This window comes from Phyllobates terribilis, unplaced genomic scaffold, assembly GCF_046119375.1.
Source record: "Phyllobates terribilis strain yellow unplaced genomic scaffold, ASM4611937v1 Scaffold_1__5_contigs__length_1240528914, whole genome shotgun sequence".
Lineage (NCBI taxonomy): Eukaryota > Metazoa > Chordata > Amphibia > Anura > Dendrobatidae > Phyllobates > Phyllobates terribilis.
In genome coordinates this window covers 570,775,539-570,793,604 of record NW_027362761.1, presented here as the reverse complement: position 1 = coordinate 570,793,604, position 18,066 = coordinate 570,775,539, and the positions used below count along the sequence as shown (strand labels likewise).

General features: G+C 38.4%; 1 protein-coding gene across 10 annotated transcripts in view; it reads left to right on the top strand.

Moving 5' to 3' along the window:
- The window catches only part of TCF4 (transcription factor 4), a 565,467-nt gene that overhangs the window by 477,475 nt on the left and 69,926 nt on the right, over positions 1–18,066 (top strand). For all 10 annotated transcript variants that reach the window (XM_073681197.1, XM_073681176.1, XM_073681163.1 and 7 more), the window contains 3 exons: positions 10,209–10,314; positions 11,601–11,731; positions 17,675–17,807. In XM_073681197.1, the coding sequence (XP_073537298.1) occupies positions 10,209–10,314; positions 11,601–11,731; positions 17,675–17,807 (370 nt within the window). The remainder of the gene's footprint in view (positions 1–10,208; positions 10,315–11,600; positions 11,732–17,674; positions 17,808–18,066) is intronic.

The window sequence follows — 18,066 nt, the reverse complement described above, 5'->3', positions numbered from 1 at the left end:
GGTGGGGGTGCCTGGCATCAGACCTCCACTAATCTTATATTGACAACCCAGATAGGGATGAGAGAATCTGTGGAATTTTGGGTTCTGGTACCCGACCCAACCTTTATTCCGAAGTTTGGTTCAGGTACCAGAACTGAACCCAAACTTGAACCAGAACCCGGACCCCATTGAATACAATGGGGACTCAAACTGTTGAGCTTGAAAATTCTCTCTCTTTCTCCTTCCCCCGGAACTACGAACATTGCCCTTCTGGGAGAAGTCGTGTCCAGCGTTTAGCACCGAACACTAACTGTCCAGTTCGAACCCCGAACTTTTAAGTTCTGGTTCGCTCATCTCTAGTAAAAATAGATTATTAATCCTGGACATTCCCTTTATCCATCCAGATGATAATGACGAGGGGGACATGAGTTTACGGGCTAAGTGTGCTGAGATGTGGGGTCAGTTGCCTTACAGAGCCATACTATTATCCCAAATTTCTTGTAAGACTTGTCGCAGCTTTATCTAATCACCGCTCTGCCCACGTCCTCAACTGGTGGGAGAAAAGCTATTTCTAGAAAACAAAAAACACCCACTTGTCTTTGTGCATCTTAATTAACATTATTACGATGCATAATAGAGTTATTGCACTCCGAACGCGCCTGACATCTATACTATAACAATCAACTTTCGCCCACCCCAGAAAGAATCAATGCTAAATATAAATTCTTCAGTCATCATTTTCTTGAAAAATTCTAAAAAGATGTAGGGGGTCGTCACCTGACTTTCCTAAAACCCTGATTGGTTATGTATTTTTGGGGAAGACGTCCAACTTGAAATGAACTGGGGCTTAAAATATTGGTCTCATATATTGGCTGTCACCGGGCTTTCTTAGAATATGCGACACAGTGTCAGAGCCTCTGTTGCACATTCTACTACATTGTCATGTTTTTCATCTTGGTGGAACCTGAGGGATCCTATTTTAAGTCATTGGGGTCCATTGGCCGCTGTTGGTGTCTACCTTAGACATCTGCACTGGGATTACCTTGTAGAACCATAAAGCAATGAGGGGATCCATTGTGTGACAGACAACAGCAGCGCCCCATGCACCCATTGGATTTTTTTTTATTCTGTCGGATGTGACAGATGATGGATGAGAAGAGATACTGTAGCGGATAACGAGTCCCGGTTGCATTTTACTGTAGAGGTTGAAGCTACGTTGGTGACACATCAGCAGAATCTGCAGAATGTCCTAATAGCATAATGCCGTCCTTACAACAAAAGTCACCCCATGTGGGAAAAAATAATCGGATTTAAAGCATCGTGCATGTCCCATCAGAGATGATCCAAAACCGCCCCCCACAAGGGATATTTTACCTTTCTGTGATCTTCATGTACTTTTCTTAATGATAGGATTGATGGGTAACAAGGATCGCTTTGTAAATGTCTGTGGTGACTTTACGTGTAATAGAAGAACGGAAAGTGACCTGACTCTACATTGTTCTTCAATTATCTTGTTTTGTGGGGACGGTTACAGTGTCTTGATAGATGTAGTATTTTTTAATTATATACATATATATATATATATATATATATAAATAATGACATATATACTGTGTGTGTATGTATGTATATATATATATACAGTGGGGAAAATAAGTATTTGATACACTGCCAATTTTGCAAGTTTTCCCACTTACAAAGAATGGAGAGGTCAGTAATTTTTATCGTAGGTGCACTTCACCTGTGAGAGACACAATCTAAAAAGAATAACAGAAAATCACATTGTATTTTGCAATCAATTATGTAAAAATCATACATTGGGATTTTCTGGATTTTTTTTTAAGATTTTGTCTCTCACAGGTGAAGTGACCTATGATAAAAATTGCAGACCTCTCCACTCTCTGTAGGTGGGAAAACTTGCAAAATCGGCAGTGTATCAAATACTTATTTTCCCCACTGTATGTATATATATATATATATATATATATATATATATATATATAATATATATATAAGTATATGCAGACTTGGTGGTAGAGCAGGTTCATAGCCTCCTTAGAAATAAGTTGCAGGTAGGGATGAGCGGACCTCAGTTCAAAGTTCGGTTCTGGTACCAAAACTTTACCAAGCTAGAACCAGAACCCAAACCCCATTGAAAACATTGGAGACCTTAACTTTGGATCTGGAAAAAAACTCTCTTTCTTTCTCTCTCTCCTCCCGGAACTCCGAACATTGCAACGGACTTCTGGGAGCAGTCAGTATTCGACGTTTAGCACCTGACACTAACTGTCCGGTACAAACCCCGAACTTTTAAGTTCGGTTTCGCTCATCTCTAGTTGTCGGGTGTAGAGGTTCCATAAGGCCAGAGACATACTAAGTATGGACTCTCTTGTACTTAGGAGGCCCGGCTCTTTTTACTTCTTTACTTCTCTATCGGGAGGTGTGCACATACGCTGATGACATGTGTACTGATATCTGCCAAGACACGTGACGTTCATAGTTGCCAACTAACCTGGATTTCTTAGGACACTTGAGCCAAAGCGGGGCAGAGGTTGTGTAAACCTGACCCAAAATTATGGATGGGGGACTTACATGAATAGGTTCTAAACATCCCCATAAATGTTGGAAAACAAGGCCACACTCTCCTTCCAAGCAGAACGGGAATGACCCTTTGACCTTGTGATAAATGGCCCCCTGAGGTTGACAAAATTCCAGTTGTCCTTCTACAGTTTGATCACTAGTGGCTGCTATTGTTCACCTTAATAATTGTGCTTCAATCCCACTCCTTACCATTGGAGGTTGCTGTTGTGTTCTGCAATTGCCCTTTACTGTTTGGGCCTAATAAAGGCCGCATGGATCTTTCACTCATTGCTTGAGTATTGTGTCTAGCTGTTAGCCTAGTTTCCAGTCTCCAAGCTCCTGAACATTGTTACCTAGATTGTTCTCACCTATCTACGGATTGTTTCCTACAACTCCTTTTGATAACTACAAGAACTTCTACTACTGCTTGCTGTTCTGCTCGTTCTCTTTCAGCCACTGGTTTACAGCAGTACTAAGCCAGTATCATAACAGAGGTCTTCCAAAAATTGTATTGTAATTCTGTTCCTCTTTTCTTTTCAACTGGACCTAGCCAGCCATATTGAAATCAGCACCCCTGAATGCCACCCTTACTAAAGCATGGAGCCAGAATAAGAATTGTGATTCTTTCTGTAGAACTGTTTGTGTCTGAGAAATGCATAGGCCTATGCTGGTTCAATGGGCACCTTGTGATGCCCCCCCCCCCCCCACCTAATTATATAGTAGGAAGACCTTCTTAGAGGGATTGTACAGTAGTAGAAAAACATGGCTGTGTCTGTTGTCACTTATCCACAGGTTGTGTCTGGTACTGCAGCTCTATCTTTGGATCGATACGGCCACTTTTTCTAGTCCTGGTCGGCCCAATTTAACTGCAAGAAAATGATCAAAAATGGAAAATTCCTTCAAGGATGATTTCAAAAGGATCCAGTTTCCCTGCAGAAGTGTAAATGTGTCAGTAATATGGCCACTTATAAGAGGCCTAAACAATAAAGTAGTATTGTGCTATTGTACTGTGCATGGATCCACAGGTATGTACTCCATCCTGTCACAGCATATACAGGTGCTTCTCACTAAATTAGAATATCATCAAGAAGTTAATTTATTTCAGTTCTTCAATACAAAAAGTTAAACTCATATATTATATAGAGTCTGTTAATGTTAATGTTGATGATCATGGCTTACAGCCTATGAAAACACAAAAGTCATTATCTCAGCAAATTAGAATAATTAACAAAAAACACCTGCAAATGCTTCCGATGCGTTTAAAAAGTTCCCTCAGTCTGTTTCAGTAGGCTCCACAATCATGGGGAAGACTGCTGACTTGACCGATGTTCAGAAGGCAGTCATTGACACACTGCACGAGGTCCCAGAGTCTGGAGGAAGAGTGGAGAGGCCGCAATCCAAGCTGCTGGAGGTCTAGTGTGAAGTTTCCACAATCAGTGATGGTTTGGGGAGCCATGTCATCTGCTGGTGGAGGTCCACTGTGTTTTATCAAGACCAAAGTCAGCGAAGCCGTATACCAGGACATTTTACAGCACTTCATGCTTCCCTCTGCCGACAAGCTTTATGGAGATGGAAATGTCATTCTCCAGCAGGACTTGGCTCCTGTCCACACTGCCAAAAGTACCAATACCTGGTTTACACACAACAGTATCACTGTGCTTGATTGGCAGCAAACTCGCCTGACCTTAACCCCATAGAGAATCTATTATAGAGAATCTATGGGGTATTGTCAAGAGGAAGATGAGAGACCCCAGACCCAACAATGCAGACGAGCTGAAGGCTGCTATCAAAGCCACCTGGGCTTCCATAACACCTCAGCAGTGCCACAGGCTGATCGCCTCCATGTCACATTGCCGCATTGATGCAGTAATTGACGCAAAAGGAGCCCGACCAAGTATTGAGGGAATTTACTGAACATACATTTCAGTAGGACATTTCGGATTTTAAAATCATTTTTCAAGCTGTTGTTATAAAGTATTCTAATTTACTGAGATAATGACTTTTGTGTTTTCATTGGCTGTAAGCCATAATCATCAACATTAACAGAAATGAACACGTGAAAATTAACTTTTTGATGATATTCTAATTTAGTGAGAAGCACCTGTAGGCCTCATATCTGGAAACAGTTACCATGGTTACCCCACATTCCATAGTGACCCTACATGGAAGAAATGAAAGCAGAGGCCTTATTGGTTGCTAAGGGCAACCTGCCCCATTCTTTCACATATGTTTATACCTAAGGCTCCTCGCAGCAGTTTATCGTCTTTCCTATTGTTTTTTATGTCTTTTTTTTTTTTTCACATGAGACCACATACATTTTTGGGAAGTGAAATACTGTCTTTTTTTTTATTTTCTGGCCAACAGGATAATGTCCAGACGATTAGTCACAGAGAATTGATTTATAAAAAATAAAAGCCTGTCTATTCTTTCATGATTTCAGGACATGGAGGATAGGGGAAGTTGTGGCCTTTGGTTTCTCTGTACCAGAATACACGTGTGCATGTCGCCTGCTCAGCACAACACAGTAATGGACAATTTTTTTTATAATTTTTTTTTTTCATACACACATAAAAGCATAAGTGTCTGGTAGTCGGAACAGATGGTTTTGTTAGTTTATTTATTTATTTCAAATTTTCTATTGAAAGTTATACACTTACATGACAGTTTTTTTTACCCAAAATGTTATATTTTAAATATTAAAGGGGCATTCCCATCTCCAAGATCCTATCCCAATATGTAGGGGGTATAATAATAATTAGCAAATCCCTCCAATTAGTTATGTAGTATAGTTCTACTGATTCCCTATGTTGCTTACCCCATGTGCAGGGCATTGCAGTAGCTTAGGTATCCATGGTTACAACCACTCATACAGTGACAGTTAGTTGTTAGTGGTCGTAACCATGGATACCTAAGCTACTGCAATACCCTGCACATGAGGTAAGCGACATAGCGAATCAGAAGAACTCTACTACATTTCTAATTGGAAATATTTACTAATATTATTATTACATCCACTACATATCGGAATAGGATCTTGGAGTTGGAAATAACCCTTTAAGAGCAATTCTCATATATATATATATATATATATATATATATATATATATATATATATATATAATATATATATATTTTTTTTTTTTCTTCATAAATCAATAATACATGTCTACATAAGAAACTTTGTAAGATATCTCTTCTGAGAAATCTGCTTCCTTTTCCTCCTGGACTGATCTCTCACTCTCAATTTATGGGTATAATACAGACTTTTCCATTATTGAGATAGGAGAAAAAAGTTGGTGCTCATACAGTTCTATGGAGGGGGAGGAGCTAATGGAACACAGACTTTCTATTGAAATGACAGGTACACTTTTAAAATTCATAACACTAATGGCATGTTTCATTATTGTATTTGTGTCTTTTTGTCTATTGTTTGGTGGTTTTGCTTCTTTTTCATTCTTTCTTTAATTTGTGCCTTTTTTTAAGTTTGTATATATTTTTTCACCTGTTTTTTTTTCATGTTTGTCATTGTGGATGGCATTTGGGATTTCCATATGTTTTTTAGCTGATTCTTCAGCTGCGACTTTTTAAAAATGTGCTAAACTTTTACACAAATTGTGGCTTTGAGTGATAATTGAGTGATTTTAGACGAGTCTGAAATTTTTCGGCATATTTTCTGCCGTTTTAGTAGAACACTTTTTGCGTTAAAATTTCGCAGAAAAATTTAAAGACCCAAGAAAAAGAACATTTTTGATTACTTACAAAATCCATGAACCACCGCGTGCGATGTTTTGAAGAATTTGGCGCAAAAGAAAAATCAACGAAATAACACGAGACAAAAAAGAAAAGTTACTTTAAAAAAAAATTGCAAATGTTTAATCAAGCCCTTTGTGGGCTGGATTTGAGTTTCAAAATTTTTTCTTCCATGTATATGTTTTTACCATATGCAAAAAAACTAAATAAATTCCAAGCTTCTAACCATTATTCAGTAAAAATGGACAGCACTTGGATGAAACATGGATGGCATCAGTGAGCTGTCTGTTTTTCTTTTTTTTAATCTAGACCCATTCACTTGATCCGTGACTTGAATCAAAAACGGATGTGTGAACAGGACTATAGACTATAATGGGTTGGTGAAATACAGTCGTCTGACTGAGACCTTAGGGTTCATGTAGACAAACGTATTAGGCCACGTTCAGTATTTGGTCAGTATTTTACATCAGTATTTGTAAAAAGTCGCAGAACGCACTAGTCTGATCCGTTATTTTGGATTAGACTTTCCCATTCATTTCAATAAGTACGTAAAAAAAGATTTTTGCTTGAAAACCATCCGTTTTTTATGGATCCATTGCATTTATTACTAGCAAAGAAAACTACATTTGGGCTATTACTGTATTTTAAATTGTTGATGTACAAAACGGATTACAATACGGATGCTCATCTGAACACGGACTTATTTGGTTGAGTGCAGTTTGGAACGGTTTACACCTCCATCAGTTTGTGACATTTTTCTTTGATATGGAAATTTCACATATTTTTTTATTATTATTTTTATATTGTATTTTATTCTACTTTGATTTTTCGTGGCTATAAGGGAGATTGAATTATATTTTTTGAAATCAGAGCATGCCATACAGATGACTCATTGAGAATGGAAACGTCCTTAAAATCTAATTAGGCAAAAGTTACATCTAAATATTTTGGGAGAAATTTATTAATAAAAAAATTAAAGTTCAGTTTTATTTACTGCTTTGTTTGCAGTAAAAAAAAAAATAGAACATCTTGGTATTTTTTAACCAAAATGCAAAATAGAATTGGTGGCTAGAAAACACCACGTGTGAACAAACCTTTACCCCTGATGTAAGAAAATTAGGTGTACATTTTCACTTTCTGCATTTATGCTTGAAAATAGAAAAATACTCCTGTATTATACAATGTCCCAAAAAATAGTGAGAAAATATTTAAAATTTTTCTCTGTCGCACTGCGGAATACATCCTTCACAGTAACACATTATTACACCTAATTTATTCCAGTTTTTTTCACATCGCACAAAGAACAAATGAACAAATAGTTAGAAAATTTTGTCAAAAATTGTCGCGCAAAAACATCACACATGGCTTTTAATGCACAAGACGGACGCCATATTTAAATTACGAATCGCCACCGCAGACACTTTTTTTTTTTACTACGTATCATCTATTTAAATCTCCTTTCCGAAAATATCTTCTATATGCCATCATTGCAGTCGAATCCGTCCGCGCAGAGATTCATTAGCCTACGCTTACGGGAAAGCAACGTTGCGCCTGTTGTGATACGCGTTCCTATAAAGAATTAATCGTTTCTATGTGTTCTTCGCCGCAATTGGAAAATATTTTGTTTTTAACCTTTTCATGCCAGGCTAGGCCTCGGGCCGTTCGCGACTCGCTGCCAAGTCCATTACCCCCCACCCCCACCCCACGACGAACTGGTTAATGTTGCAGATGTCTTTTTATTGGTGGAATTTTTCCCCTTCATTTTGCTGTGACAAGCGAATGTCAGAGCAGGCAGCCTGCCAATTCTGTGATCTGCTGCCTGCTTCAAAATGGAGGCAGGAGGGTATCCATTTTCATCACTGAGATGACAGCGCCTCAGTCTTTCTGGCCATCTGGAAAGAAACGTTCTAAAAAGGGAGAAAAAACAGAACTTAAAAAAAAAAAAAAAAATTAAAAAAAAAAAAATTACAAATGTGTGTTTTTGTATATTATTTCTTCCTTTCTCCAAACTCAACAAACTCTTAGCCTTTGTTTTACGATGGGATGTTTATATACGCCATAAACAAGACATGAATGTGCTATTTTTATTTAGAATCCGCTACAGAATTCTTTGTAGAACGAAAATGTGTTTCTCTGGCAAACTTTATAGTTAAAGCACGCATGTAAAATATATATATATATATATATATATATATATATATATATATATATATATGTATATACTTCACCCAATGCACACCCTGCATGTTGGTGGTCTTCTTTAGATCCAGGTTTTAAAGCATGTTTTCATGTGTCTTTGAAGGGAATGTGTACTGGGCAAGTGATATGGTGCTTATTATATTTTCTTCCATTTGTTTTAATGGTTCCAAGAAGCAAAATATTTAATGGGAAGATACAATGAATGCGTTCCTTTATTGGATACATGGGAGTAGGCTGGAAAAGAAAATAGGAATAAAATATAAACCCGTATTAAGCTGTTCTTGAATGGCGCTAATCCCAAATGATTAAGCAGATATGAAAGATGGAATTATTCTGGTAGCCTACGCAAAAAAAGTTGAGGCGGCCGTGAGGTCATGTTTATGAGAATCTAGACTGTTGGTGGGTTTTTAGGATAATTGGTAATGCATTTAGCAAGTAACCGAATAATGTGCATTAAAATGAAGAAATAAAAAGCAGTTGAGTTGAGAATTAAAGGACAACGCCACTCACTGCTAATTACAGTGACATAATATAGAATGAGTAAAAAATATATATATTTTTTCAAATCTTAGCACTCCTTTTGTATCATTGTAATGCAAAAATAGAACATCTATAATACTGCCCCTATGTAAAAGAATATAACTACTATAATACTGCTCCTATGTACAAGAATATAACTACTATAATATTGCTCCTATGTACAAGAATATAACTACTATAATACTGCCCCTATGTACAAGAATATAACTACTATAATGCTGCCCCCTATGTACAATAATATAACTACTATAATACTGCTCCTATGTACAAGAATATAACTACTATAATACTGCTCCCTATGTACAAGAATATAACTACTATAATACTGCTCCTATGTACAAGGATATAACTACTATAATACTGCTCCTATGTACAAGAATATAACTACTATAATACTGCCCCCTATGTACAATAATATAACTACTATAATACTACCCCCTATGTACAAGAATATAACTACTATAATACTGCCTCTATGTACTGGAATATAACTACTATAATACTGCTCCTATGTACAAGAATATAACTACTATAATACTGCTCCTATGTACAAGACTATAACTACTATAATACTGCTCCTATGTGCTGGAATATAACTATGATAATACTGCCCCCTATGTACAAGAATATAACTACTATAATACTGCTCCTATGTACAAGAATATAACTACTATAATACTGCTCCTATGTACGAAAATATAACTACTATAATACTGCTCCTATGTACAAGAATATAACAACTATAATACTGCCCCTATGTACAAGAATATAACAACTATAATACTGCTCCCTATGTACAAGAATATAACTACTATAATACTGCTCCTATGTACAAGAATATAACAACTATAATACTGCCCCTATGTACAAGAATATAACAACTATAATACTGCTCCCTATGTATAAGAATATAACTACTATAATACTGCTCCTATGTGCTGGAATATAACTACTATAATACTGCTCCTATGTACAAGAATATAACAACTATAATACTGCCCCTATGTACAAGAATATAACAACTATAATACTGCTCCCTATGTATAAGAATATAACTACTATAATACTGCTCCTATGTGCTGGAATATAACTATGATAATACTGCTGCTATGTAGAAAATCTTAACATTTCTGAACACTTGTCTCTGCCTTTATTTGCAGGTTTACGCACCATCAGCGAGCACTGCCGACTACAATAGGGATTCACCAGGTTATCCATCCTCAAAGCCAGCAGCCAGCACTTTTCCTAGTTCCTTCTTCATGCAAGGTAAGCAAAGCAATCAACATTAGTATTCATTCCTTTTTTTTCCATATACAGTAGCTCCAACATATTCTACCGCACTGTACATGAATATATCACTCATACTGTAATATCACTCATACTGTAATATCACTCATACTGTAGTGTGCAAAGAAACCGACAGACTGTAAGCATGTGATATGATGCGTGGTATGAACTGACTCCACTCCTCCCAGGGTAGGTGCTGGCTGTGTAATACTGCTGGCACCTATCACTAACAGCACCGATCTAAACTAGCTCAGATCATAGCTGTTTCGGCACTTAATTGTCGCAGTCATTGTCTGACAGTAACATTTAAGTGGCGAATTCCTATTGCTGGCGTTTGGGCACCATTTTTCCCGTTTTCTGCATGATATTAACATGCGGTTTTGAATGGCTGCCATCACAATCAGGGGCTTACTGAAGGCCCCCTTTAGTGCCATCTTGATAGGAGTCCGAGATTTTTTTAACCATCAAATAATTGTAGGTACCAGGATCTAAAAAACATAAAGAAAAGTAAAAAAAAAATTAAACAAAATATATAAACATCGCCCCTTTTTTTCTTCCAAAAATAAAGAATTTTAAAATATAAGAAAGTAAGAATATTCAGTGTCGCCGCATCTGTAAACGTCCAATCTATCAAAATATTAACTTTTTTCACCTTTAATGTAAACGCCATTAAGAAAAAAAAAGTCTGCTTGCCATAATTGCTTAAAAAGTGCGATAAAAAGCGATCAAAACATCATATGTAATCTAAAATGGTACGATTAAAAATTACAGCTCCGCTCCTTAAAAAAATTCCCTATCCTTTACACAGCTCCATCCACAGGAAATTAAAAAAGTTAGGGGTCTTGGAAAATGCCAAACCAAGCCGAATTTTTTAAACTGAAATAATACTAAAAAATTATGGTAGGTGGGGTACCTCTTACAGATTTTGTTTTGGGTCCCACAAGTTTCCAGTTAGATCCTTGGCGGCATGGGTGTATTCATGGAAAAGTTGTCATGACGGCCATATTGGTTCTCACCCAGATTTTTAAGGACCAGATATAGTGAAAGGTAGGACTTTACAGTGGAGGACAACTCGGTGATATACAGTTGTATTTTTGGATGCCCCTCTTGTGTATTGGAGGCAGCCATAGACCTGTCGTGTTGTGTGTACAGTGTCTCTGTTTTCCTTCTCTTCTTATTCATTGTTACATTGTTTCCTTCTCATATTGTGCATCTCTCCTTCTCATAGAAGTGTTTTCTTATTGTTGCTTGTCGTCTTTTCTTAGATGGTCACCATAGCAGTGATCCTTGGAGTTCGAGTGGGATGAACCAACCTGGGTACGGAGGGATGTTGGGCAACTCTTCTCATATTCCACAGTCAAGCAGTTACTGCAACTTGCATCCGCATGACCGTTTGGTAAGAGCATTTTATCATATCAGACCCTTTTCTTCATAAATAGATGTTCCAGAAACCATCAGGTGTCTTAAAACAATATATAAGTCACCACTTACCCAATTTTGTTACAGTTATGGTCAAATTTGAAATAGCCCGGCAGAATTTTTCCTTCCTTGGCCTTGTTTCAGAGAATATGAATGATAACAAAAAAACTTTTTCTCCACTCATGGTTATTGGTTGGGTGAAGCCATTTATTGTCAAACTACTGTGTTTTCTCTTTTTAAATCTTAATGACAACCAAAAACATCCAAATTACCCTGATCAAAAGTTCACATACCCTTGTGATTTTGGCCTGATAACATGCTCAGAATTTGACACAAATGGGTTTGAATGGCTACTAAAGGTAACATCCTCACCTGTGACCTGTTTGCTTGTAATCAGTGTGTGTGCATAAAAGCTGAGTGAGTTTATGGGATCCAGACAGACTCTTGCACCTTTCATCCAGCCACTGACATTTCTGGATTGTGAGTCATGGGGAAAGCAAAAGAATTGTCAACGGATCTATGGGAAAAGGTAGTTGAACTGTATAACACAGGAAAGGTTTAAAAGGTATATCCAAGGAATTAATAATGCCAGTCAGCAGTGTTCAAACTGTGATTAACAAATGGAAAATCAGGGGCTCTGTTAAAACCAAACCACGGTCAGATAGACCAACAAAAATTTCGGCCACAACTGCCAGGAAAATTGTTCGGGATGCAAAGAAAAACCCACAAATAACATCAGCTGAAATTCAGGACTCTCTGAAAACTAGCGGTGTGGCTGTTTCAAGATGCACAATAAGGGCTGCATGGTCGAGTCGCCAGAAGAAAGCCATTACTGCGCAAATGCCACAAAGTATCTCGCCTGCAATACGCCAAACAGCATAGAGACAAGCCTCAAAACTTCTGGAACAAGGCAATTTGGAGTGATGAGACCAAAATTGAACTTTTTGGCCACAAAAATAAATGTTACACTTGGAGAGAAGTCAATAAGGCCTATGATGAAAGGAACACCATTCCTACAGTAAAGCACGGAGGTGGATCGCTGATGTTTTGAGGATGTGTGAGCTACAAAGGCACAGGAAACTTGGTAAAAGTTGAAGGAAAGATGAATGCATTAGGTTATCAGCAAATACTGGAGGCAAATTTGCACTCATCAGCGATGAAGCTGCGCATGGGACGTACTTGGACGTTTCAACATGACAACGATCCAAAACACAAGGCCAAGTCGACCTGTCATTGGCTACAGCAAAACAAAGTGAAGGTTCTGGAGTGGCCATCTCAGTCTCCTGACCTCAATATCATTGAGCCACTCTGGGGAAATCTCAAGCGCGCAGTTCATGCTAGACAGGCCAGGAATTTACAGGAACTGGAGGCTTTTTGCCAAGAAGAATGGGCAGCTTTACCATCTGAGAAAATAAAGAACCTCATTCACAACTACCACAAAATACTTCAAGCTGTCATTGATGTTAGAGGGGGCAATACACGGTATTAAGAACTGGGGTATGAGAACTTTTGATCAGGGTCATTTGGATGTTTTTGGTTTTCATTAAGATTTAAAAAGAAAACACAGTTGTTTGACAATAAATGGCTTCACCCAACCAATAACCATGAGTGGAGAAAAAGTTTTATGTTATCATTCATATTCTCTGAAACAAGGCCAAGAACGGTAAAAATTCTGCCGGGATATGTAAACTTTTGAGCACAACTGTATGTTGCTCTTGAATTTGCCATTCTCCATGCTTTACACTACAGCACTGCTTATTCAGATTGACAGCTGTAAAATCACAGAAGCCCAGCACAAGCTCCCAGGAAATCAGATGATCGGGGAGAGATGATAATGAACTAGATAGATAGAGAGATAATAGATAGATAATATATAGATAGATAATATATAGATATAAGATAGATGATTGATAGATAAATCAATAGATAATATATAGATATATATATATGAGATAGATAGATATTAGATAGATAGTAGATACTATAGATATATATATATATATATTAGATAGATACTGTAGATATATAGATAGATAATAGATAGATATTACATAGATAGATAATAAATTGATAATAATAGATAGATAGATAAGAAGTAGCAATTTCACTCCAAAAATGTGCAAAATTGATGTTTTCTTACAAGCCCATACAAACGAAGTATCGGCAAAATCCGTTCTCGAGTGTCATTGCCAGGGCAAAAACGTTGTTTACATGGACTTGGAATAAAACATCGCTTTTGAATGGAAGAGCTGCCACTTTCATTCTTACTTAGTGATCCAGTGGTCCCGGTACCATGGTGTTTGCACCTGCACTTTATTGGATCGGTGCTGCTTTCCATTTATTATCTAGATCATAGACGGACAGATATAAGATGTAAGAAACATCTCCGGGCCTGATTATAATACATCAGACATTAGATCATGTGCAGATGTCAGAACATTTTTGCCAGCACATCTCTAATATCCTCAGTCCTGGTTCAGCTCGAGCATCGGCACAAGCGCCAGTGTTCTAGATAAACCCGCCAGGTGAGCCGTACAGATCCCTGTTTGCAATCTTAAGTGTAACAGAGAGTGAATTCTTCTATTCCCTGAAAGGCAGTAGAGCCAAATTAAATGGTCTTATAAAACTGTTAAATCCACAAGATGTACAGCAGGGGAGTACAAACATAGATTTTAGATTTTACAGTAAAGACTTTTGGATTAGCAAACCACAAACGAAGTGATTTACATGGAATTACATCCATAAACTTGAAGAGAGAAGCAAAGCTTACATTTTCTTTCTTCTTTACCGCAGTCACAAGGATAAACGACTCCCAAATCACTGAGAAGTTTTCACTGTGCGTGTCAAGGCACTCAGCCTACAAATTAATTAAGAACTAGCAAGATCAGAGCTTAAAGGGGTTGTCCACCATGGACAACCCTTTTTAATTAAGCCAATCCCCTGTGACATACAAAAAAATCAATCAATCATCATTGAACTACCAAGATGCCGGGGGTCTACTAAGGCATCTTAGCAATGTCTCCAGCTAATAGAGTTGTGTCCCATTGCCGGGACACTCCCAAGGTGGACAAATACTTTAGACTGCACCCAAATGGTATAATCAGGTAATGCCAAATCACAGTGCTATACAGCGCTCAAATGGTAATGCCAGGTAGTGCCAAAGCACAGTACTATACCTCGAACCCAAAATCCATATAAGTCAATGGGGACCTGAACTTTGGTGCTGTAAAATGACTGTCAAATGGTCATAGTAAGGGCAAAATGGGGGTAAGTGCAGGACAATTGCGCTGCAAACAAATGTGGATAGGAAAATGAGTTAGAATAACATAGAATAAAAAAAGATAAAAAATAATAATCTTGAATCAGGAGGCGGAGGCCCAACTGGAGGAGTAGAGTAGTGACTTATTGTGTGTTTATTTTACTGTACTTGTTAATAAATAAATAAATGAAAAACACGACATGCGGTTCCCCCTATTTTTAATAACCAGCTAAGGGAAAGCAGACAGCTGGGATCTGATCTTATTATACTGGGAAGGGGCCAATATCCGTTGACCTTCCCAGCCTATTAATATCAGCCCCCTGCTGTCTGCTTTGCTTTTGCTGGTCATTACAAATGGAGGACCCTAAATAAAGCAACATGCGGCCCCCCTATTTTTAATAACCAGCAAAGGCTAAGCAGACAGCTGTGGGCTGATATCAATATGGGATGGTCCATGGATAATGGCCCCTTCCCAGCGTAATAAGACCAGCCCTCAGATGCCCCAGAAATGGTGCATCCATTTGATGCGCCAGTTCTGACGCTTAGCCTCCGCTCTTCCCGATTTCACTGGTGTGGTGACAATCAAAGTAGTAGTTTTTGGGGTTCTGGTCAGCTTTGTAATGTCAGCTGGCCTCAAGCCCAGGGGTTAGTAATGGACAGGCATCTGTCATACACCCCAATTACTAACCCAGTAAGTTAAAAAAAAAAAAAACACACACAAGAAAAAAAAGTTAATTTGAATAAAGTCTCCCCTGCACATTCCCTGGTTTACCCATTTATTATTAAAGAATAATCCCAGCAGTTCTGACATAATCCTCTATGATCCCACAACGTCCAGCGATTCTCTAGAATCTCTCAAGGTTGATGAAGTCAGTAACGTCATCACCCGTGAAACATGACCGCTAGTGACCTATGCAGCCTCGTTCTCGACTCTTTATAGTTCAGGTTCGCTCATCCGTAGCCATATAGTGTCAATTCACAGTGCTATACAGTGCCCAAATAATAATGGCAGGTATTGTCTACTCACACTAACATGCAGTGCCCAAATAATAAGGCCAGGTAGTGTCTACTCACACTAACATGCCGTGCCCAAATAATTATGCCAGATCTTTCTTTGTCACTACCTGGTAGCGCTATGTATTTAAAAAAAAATAATAAGCGTCTAATGACGTCGCTGGCACACAAGATCACACTCTTGTTCTCTGTTCTGATTGTAGTCTTCCTGCTTGCTGGCTGTTTTTTCTTCTTCAGATCCTTATGGTACCTAGGGCAAAAAGGGGTCAGGATAGAACCTGGAAATCCGAACCCAATGAACTTCTTCAGCCAGTGTTCAGTATGGGCACCTGAATCGGATGGCCATCCGACTCTTGCATCATTTTTTGTGAAAAAGTTGCTAATTCTCTCTAGCAGTAGCCCCCTAGCCCCCATTTCTGCAGCAATGCCAGAGTCAAGTCATGCAAAGTTGGTTGGCAACCTCAAGGAGAGCAGTTATGGTGGAAGGCTATTTATTCTTTACCCTCAAGGAGAACAGTTATGGTGGAAGGCTATTTATTCTTTACCCTCAAGGAGAGCAGTTATGGTGGAAGGCTATTTAGTCTTTACCCTCAAGAAGAGCAGTTATGTTGGTAGGCTATTTAGTTTTTACCCTCAAGGAGAGCAGTTATGGTGGTAGGCTATTTAGTCTTTACCCTCAAGGAGAGCAGTTATGGTGGAAGGCTATTTAGTCTTTACCCTCAAGGAGAGTAGTTATGGTGGTAGGCTATTTAGTTTTTACCCTCAAGGAGAGCAGTTATGGTGGTAGGCTATTTAGTCTTTAGCCTCAAGGAGAGCAGTTATGGTGGAAGGCTATTTAGTTTTTACCCTCAAGGAGAGCAGTTATGGTGGTAGGCTATTTAGTCTTTACCCTCAAGGAGAGCAGTTATGGTGGTAGGCTATTTAGTCTTTACCCTCAAGGAGAGCAGTTATGGTGGAAGGCTATTTAGTCTTTACCCTCAAGGAGAGCAGTTATGGTGGAAGGCTATTTAGTCTTTACCCTCAAGGAGAGCAGTTATGGTGGAAGGCTATTTAGTCTTTACCCTCAAGGAGAGCAGTTATGGTGGAAGGCTATTTAGTCTTTACCCTCAAGGAGAGCAGTTATGGTGGTAGGCTATTTAGTCTTTACCCTCAAGGAGAGCAGTTATGGTGTCTTTACCCACAAGGAGAGCAGTTATGGTGGTAGGCTATTTAGTCTTTACCCTCAAGGAGAGCAGTTATGGTGTCTTTACCCTCAAGGAGAGCAGTTATGGTGGAAGGCTATTTAGTCTTTACCCTCAAGGAGAGCAGTTATGGTGGTTGGCTATTTAGTCTTGACACAAGAGGAGGATTCAAGGACCTAGGTACACAGGAAAGTGTTTTTGAAGCCCTCTAGGTCTCCTTTAAATGGCTTTACACATGTCTGAGATGTTTGTTGAGCAAGATTATATATTAGCTAGAATAATGGATAGCCCAGGGTTGAGAAGAAAAGACATAATGAAAGAAATTAAATGCCGACAAAGAAACTTCCGCAGATCAGACGGCGGAATGAGAACATAAAAGATTTGTTGTGTGTGTAACGTGCTCTGTCATTGTGTGTGCATTGTAGCAAGAATTGCTGAATTGGATCCTTCTTTATCATCCTTACAGAGCTATCCATCACACTCCTCAACAGACATCAATTCTAGTCTTCCTCCAATGTCCACGTTTCACCGGAGCAGCACCAATCACTATAACGCCTCCTCCTGCACGCCGCCCGCCAATGGAACAGATAGTATTATGTGTAAGTTTTCTCTTCCTTCTACCAGAGCTTCCTAAAACATCAACATTTGCATTACCCAGACAAGCTGTCACGTTCTTGACAGAGACTTGGTCATAATTATTGTTTGGCACATCCCTTAAAGGGGTTCTCCGTTTTTAAAAACTTTTTTTTTTCATATAAAGATCAGATAATTGTGAGTTATTAGAAAGTTCTATCTGTTCCGTATCCGCATCTTTTGGCTCTTTACTGAAGAGCGGTTATAAAGAGACCTTACTTGTCC